Source organism: Juglans microcarpa x Juglans regia, chromosome 2S (assembly GCF_004785595.1).
Source record: "Juglans microcarpa x Juglans regia isolate MS1-56 chromosome 2S, Jm3101_v1.0, whole genome shotgun sequence".
Taxonomy (NCBI): domain Eukaryota; kingdom Viridiplantae; phylum Streptophyta; class Magnoliopsida; order Fagales; family Juglandaceae; genus Juglans; species Juglans microcarpa x Juglans regia.
In genome coordinates, this window is record NC_054597.1 from 33,061,681 (window position 1) to 33,068,612 (window position 6,932).

Sequence of the window (6,932 nt, forward strand, 5' to 3'; positions counted from 1 at the left end):
CTACTTATCCTGACAAGCAAAAGAAGCCATTTCATGATCAAATAAGACCTGATCACCTTAATATGCCATTTATGTGGGTCCATCCTCCCCGCCATGCTCATTTGACACACGTGGTTTAATCACTCCCACCCCATTATGTGGACCCAATTAAATAGATATTTGAATTAAATTATAATTAGGATCTAAGGACATCCTCCTTCTCCAATAATCTTACTCTCAACTTGATTTAATTTAATGGTTTCATTTTTTTAATATTTGCCTTCTGATCTTTTTCATTCAAATCCCCTCTTTTCTTTGGGTATGTGAAGGGTTAGGGGTTTCCAACCTTTGTCATACCGACGTAGTTGTCACAAGACGGCCAGCTACAACACCAAAGATATTTATGTGGACCTAATTTAATGGTTTCATTTTTTTAATATTTGCCTTTTGATCTCAGCTGCTTCTTTTTCTTCATTCAAATCCCCTCTTTTCTTTGGGTATATAAAGGGTTAGGTGTTTCTAACCTTTGTCATACCAACAAAGTTGCCACAAGACCAACTACAACAACAACTCCACCCAAAAATAAAATCGAATATATCTCCAAACCCTGAATTCCACCATGGAATCCTGCTATTTTCAGCACCCAAGTTCAGAATTCTCACAGGAATCGTCATCACTTGATGAATTCTTCTCATGGGATGAGCTTCTTTTCCACCACAATTCACTTCCCTTCAACCTCAACGACTCCGAAGAAATGCTACTTCTGGATGTCATCGCCAAGGGAGCCAAGGAAACATGGGAAACCAATTCCATAGGTGCTGTCAAGGAAGAGGAAGTCACTTCCATTGCAGAAGAAGAACCTTGCAAGAAAGAGAAGTCCTATAGAGGGGTTCGGAGGCGGCCGTGGGGAAAGTACGCAGCGGAGATAAGAGATTCAACAAGGCGTGGCATCAGGGTATGGCTTGGAACCTTTGACAGTGCAGAGGCAGCTGCTCTGGCATACGACCAAGCTGCATTTTCAATGAGGGGAACCTTGGCTGTGCTCAATTTTCCAGTGGAAGTGGTCAGGGAGTCACTGCAAGGCATGAAGTATGGCTGTGCGGAGGCAGGCTGCTCGCCGGTGGTGGCACTCAAGATGAAGCATTCCATGAGAAGAAAATCCATGGCTAGGAAAAGTAAAGGAAAAGAAGAACTAAGGGCACAAAATGTGGTGGTATTTGAGGACTTGGGAGCTGAGTATTTAGATCAACTTTTGAGCCTTAGCCCATCTGAGAGTAGCTTGAGCCCATCAGAGAGTGCCAGCCCTCAGTGATTTTTCTTCTTTTTTTTATTTTTTTTTTCTTGTACCTTCATTTTCTTGTTATTCCTTTCTTGTTCTTTGGTTATTTATATCTCTTCTTCTCGTCTTTCTCCTATCTTCGCTTGATGAGCAAAATCAATTTTGTATAGATTTGAGGCTTGTCAATAATCATCATGGGGTTAGATCCGAGTCCTCCTAGTTGTCCCACTCAATCCTGTTGTTTGTAAAGTTGAAAGGATAGGGTTGTTATCAATTGCAAGATCTTCTCGACCTCTGTTTTTGCAGTCTAAAAGTCTGACATGAAACTCTGTTCATATTTGTTGTTGTTTAAATGTATAGTTCTACTTTGCCTTTGTATTTTACAGCTGGCCAGCTCACATAATTGCCACAAATTGCATTTTTCCAAAATAATAATAAAAAAAATGCTATATACACAAAAATAAATTAATAAATTAACATGATTTCATATTATTCGTTAAATTTACTTGTAATTTTATAATATGATGTACTGCATCAGATCACGTTAATTTGTAAATTTTTATTATTAATCCTTTTATAGTTCTCATAAGGGAGATCTAAACAACATCAAGCATATTCTGTTTCAGATTTCCTGCCAGCAGAATTTGATACATTAAAAGAAAAGGGCATACTCCCTTTAATTTATTAAGCAAACAATTCGTGTTGGTAAGACACCAACAAAGTAAGAAAACTTGTTAAGCATAATGATGCCCTGGAAAGTGAAATTAACCATGTTCTGGTTATTTCTTTTGCTAAGAGATCTCATTAACCTTGGTTTGTCCTAGGCAGCAACTGTTACCACCCTGCCAACCCAGCATTGTCATTGTCCATGTATGGCTCAATGCCCCCCGCTTTCACTTCCTTTTTCTTAATAATTCAGGCATCTACCCATATTGTTCATCCAATCCTTGGATTTGACAAAAAGCAGTGTGTCCCACCCACAACAATATCAACCTTCCACATATGGTATGGCAGTAGGTCCCATACACCCAAGTTGGGTAATAATTCAGACATAACCCATCGTGTCGATCTTTGATTTGCCAAAAAAAAAAATCAGAGAATGTCCCACATATCAAACTTCCATCCACGTTGAAGGCATTAGGCTGCAAAAAGCTCCAACCCTAACTGTTAGTTTCTTTATCATGTACCCATGACATTTTTTTTTTTTCTTTTTTATGTTCTTCCCAAGTATGTTTTGTCTCTGGATTTACTGCCCATAAAGCTCCAACCCTAACTATTAGGTTTTGACACAATAGATGACAATGATGTTCATATGCTTTTACGTGACAAAAATGCACCTTAACCAATGTATTTCCTGCTTTATAGTACATCGACCTTTCGATGAGTTTTTCATTGTATGTGTTATTTTACTATGATTGAAAAAAAGTGGTGGATTTGATTTAACTCATCTTCTCCAGACTTATATCCTTTAGGGTTTGTGGTTGAGAAGATTCCAAATTCATAGTAAAAAGACTCAACAATTTCAAGGCAATCTCTGTGGGACTGAAGAAGGAAATATGGTGACACAGAAGCTAGTTAGTCATGCGTACATCGATTGTAATTTTGATATATTTTTCAAATATTCTAATTATTAATAAAGTTCATTCAACTTTCTTAAAAGAAGGCCTAATTTGAATATTAAAAATATTTCAAATATTCTCATAATATTTTACTATTATTTATTATTTTTTATATATTTTTTATTATTATTTATTATTATTTAATATTTTATTATTATTTTTTCGTTATTATTTACAAAACACTTAATACACTACCCAAAAGTCTTGACCTTTTCTAATAATTCATACCATTGAATTTGTCAAAAAGCAGACTGTACTGCTACACTATCAACCTTCCACGTATGCCGTATGGAATGGCAGTAGGTCCCACAAACCCAAGTTGGGTAATAATTCAGACATAACTAACCCTTCTGTTAGTACCTTGGATTTGACACAAATCATATCAAACATTAATGCCCCAAAATATCATCATATATATTATTGGGAAAAAAAAAATGCATATCACTTTTTACTACAAATTACATAATTATATTTTAAATTAAAAAATAATTTATAAAAATAATATTATTTTATAAAAATATCTTCACTTTTAAATATATATTATGCAGATATTATTACTCTATTAAAAAATGGCGGAAGGCACCAATCAACCCAAGTCGATAATATTTGTCAACACCGAACAGGTTAGCATCCAGATTATTTATGTCCCTTTAGTATGTATGATTCGTGACTCATTATTATAATTTTTTTAAATTTTAATATAAACTATAATAAATAATTTAATTTTTTTAAATTTTTAAATAATAATAATATTAAAAAATAATATTATAACAATATTTTATTATCTCAACTCAACTCAACTTAATTCAATATCTAAACGCAGCCTAATAATATTCTCATTCGATTTCTTAAATTTTTTTCTCAGTTTTAGTAAAAGAGAACACTCCTTATAATTTAATCATAAATTTTATTGATCTTCAAAAAACTTTCTACATCTCTTTTCCTATCATTTTTCTATTTTATTAAAAAAATATTTATCTATTATTTTTTTCTCTCACTTCCATTTACAAAGTTAACTATTCAATATTTTTTTCTTATATTTTAAACTATTACTCTAGTGCATATTTTAGATAAAAATTAAAATTATTTTTAATATTTTTAAAATTATTTTTTTATATTTTCGTAATTACTTAAATTATTTTTAAAACTATTATTTAAAACTATAATAAATATAAGTATGACAGAAAATTTAGATGATTGGAAGAAGAGTTAATTTAATTGAAATGAATAAAATATTGATAAAAGTGATTTAGGAAATGAATAATGGTTCTCCATATTTGGGAAACTATTGTTCATCCCTAAACTTTTTTCCTAAAATATGGATTCGGATGGAGGGAGGTTTTGAAAGCATTCTCTAAACTTTTCCTCAAATTATAGAGAAAAATAAGTTATAGGGCACCAGATGAAAATGCTCTAACATTAAGTAAACCAAACCTAAAACAAAGTCTCTATATTTCATTGAAAAAACTTCTTTGTTGCCTATGTTTGACCGCCCTAGTTGATCGCCGGTCAAATTATTAATTTTTTTAAACTTAGTAATTAAAGAAGTGATTTTAAGTGTATTGATATATTTTTTATTTTTTAAAAATATTTAAATATATTAAAAAATGTAAATAAAAAAAAAATGCCTGGGCGGTAAACAATGTACGACATAGTAGCCTTACCCATATTTTATTGCACATCAATATTTTATTGCACATAAACTATTAGGTTTTTATACAATTGATGGCAATTATTTTCATAAGCTCATAAGCGACAATAATAATGCATCTTAATCTATGTATGCCTTACTTTATATTACATCGAAGGACTATGATTAAAAAAAAAAAAAAAAAGATGAGAAGAACGAGATAGGAACTGTTACCAATGCTTTTAAGTAGATCTAAAGCATCATATATATAATTTTTTAGCTTACGTTTCTGTCCATCGAATGTAAAGTTTTGATGGCCATGTAAGAGCACTTTTATTAGACTAATCAAAGTTAAATGATATTTTTTATAAATATAAGAGAAATTTGACTTTTGCCTATTCCATTCACATAAATCTCTACATTGGAATAGCTATTTTTTTATTATATAATAATAAAATAATATAAGATGAATTTAATTTTGATTATTCATATCAAATATCTACATTAAATTATACATTTATTCATTATATAATAATGAATAATGAATAATTTCAAAAATATTTAATTTTTTAATTATTAATTTATTTTATTTTATCATATTTTACTATTCTACCTATTATATATTAATTCATAATCATATGCTTATTAAATTAATATATCACTAACTCAAATTAATATACCAATTGTGATAAAATATGTGATAGAAAGAAACAGAGAGAGAAATAATTAATAAAATATATATTTAATGTATGTACAATAATCTTCAAATTTGAAAAACCTTTTGAAAGTCACTATAGATACTTGGAATTTAGCTAATTCATCGTGAGCATATTTTACTCTCTAATAACTAAATACTCAATGGATTTAACTTTTAGCTAATCCAACGAGAATGCTCTAATAAGTACTTTTCACTAATCCTTCTTCATGATCATGATGACCACTTCCTTCCCTCTGTTGGTTTAATTGTATGGCAACTAATATATGCAAGATTTGAGGGCAGCAGAGGGTGATGGGGGCAATTGCAATGCTGGAGGCTTGCAAATGATTCTCATATATAGCATGATGATCGATCCTTGAGAGTGATTGTGTGAAAATTGTGGATTTGGTTTAACTCATCCTCTCAAGACTCGTCTCCTTTAGGTAATATGGTTGAGGAGATTGAAGTTCTATTGCAAATATTCAATAATTTCAAGGTGATCCATGTGGGTGAAGAAGGAAATTAATGTGGAGGCACACATATATGCAAGTTGGTCATGCCAAAAATGTGGGTCATGAGATGCCAAACTCCATGATGTTAACTGATCTCTTTTATTGAATGAAATGTATACATCAATGAAAAGAAAGAAAAAGAAGAAGAAAACCCACTTAATTTGTTATGTGCCACAATAATTTTATTTTTTAATCAATAAACTGAAAACTACACAAAGACAAGACAACTAGAAAAGGTGCGTACCACTTGTCGACCATTACAAGCATATATGGTTAATCGGCTTAATTGGACCATTGGAACTTTACTCCATACGAGATCCATCACAGCCTTTTGTTTGGTTGCAGGCAGTTTCAGCTAGCCCAACAAAGAAAACTGAAGATGCTGCATGGGTTTTAGGTGTAAAATAATTTATGACCCAAGACCCACATAAAGAAAGGTCCAATTCATATGACGAACAAGAAAAAAGCAACCACGATACCAGTTCCAGGTAAAGAATTTCAAGTACGCAATTCAAACAATATATATCTAAAATAATATATACAAATAGATGACGAACATAATTGAAATGGCACAGTCGTGTCTAAAATCATGCACAAGATTTTACGAGAATTTACATGTTCCACCATCTAACTATAGTTAAATGTGATATGGGTTTTGAGAAGGACGAAAAACATACAAGAATATGTGATATGGAGCCACAATCTTAATATACATTAAAATTACGTTTGGATGTTGAACTTAAGTTAAGCTGAGTTGAGAAGTTCTTTATGAATAATGAGTTGAGATGATAGAGTGAGTTTTGTGGAATCCACCTAAGATGAGTTTAAATGTGTTTGGATGTTAAGATAAGTTTAGATGTATTTATGAGAAGTTGAAAAAGGTTGTGGATCCCACATATAAAGAAGTGTTGAATTGAAAAAGGTTGTAGGTCCCACGTGTAAAGAAGTTTTGAGTTGAGATAAGTTTAGTAATTTGAGAGTTTGGTATTTGGATGTTAGACTTAACTTAAAATTAGACTGAACTGAGTTGAACTCAGCTGAATTTAACAACCAAACGAGACCTAAAGACAAGACTGCTTGACAAGCCTCTTGAGTTTGGTTTAGTTAAACTTCAGTTGGCTCAATTTATTTATAAACATAAAATTCGGCTTCACCCTTATAAAACACTACAAACATTACTAACTTCGTATTTAGTTTTTTAGTATTTTTCTTTAAC

The 6,932-nt window shown here is 31.4% G+C and overlaps 1 protein-coding gene across 1 annotated transcript; it reads left to right on the forward strand.

Moving 5' to 3' along the window:
- Window positions 1-397: 397 nt before the first annotated feature.
- Window positions 398-1,532, forward strand: LOC121251425 (ethylene-response factor C3-like). The gene has a single exon (XM_041150680.1). The coding sequence runs from the start codon at window positions 599-601 to the stop codon at window positions 1,289-1,291; it is 693 nt and encodes a 230-aa protein (XP_041006614.1). The 5' UTR covers window positions 398-598; the 3' UTR covers window positions 1,292-1,532.
- The last annotated feature ends 5,400 nt before the right edge of the window (window positions 1,533-6,932 follow it).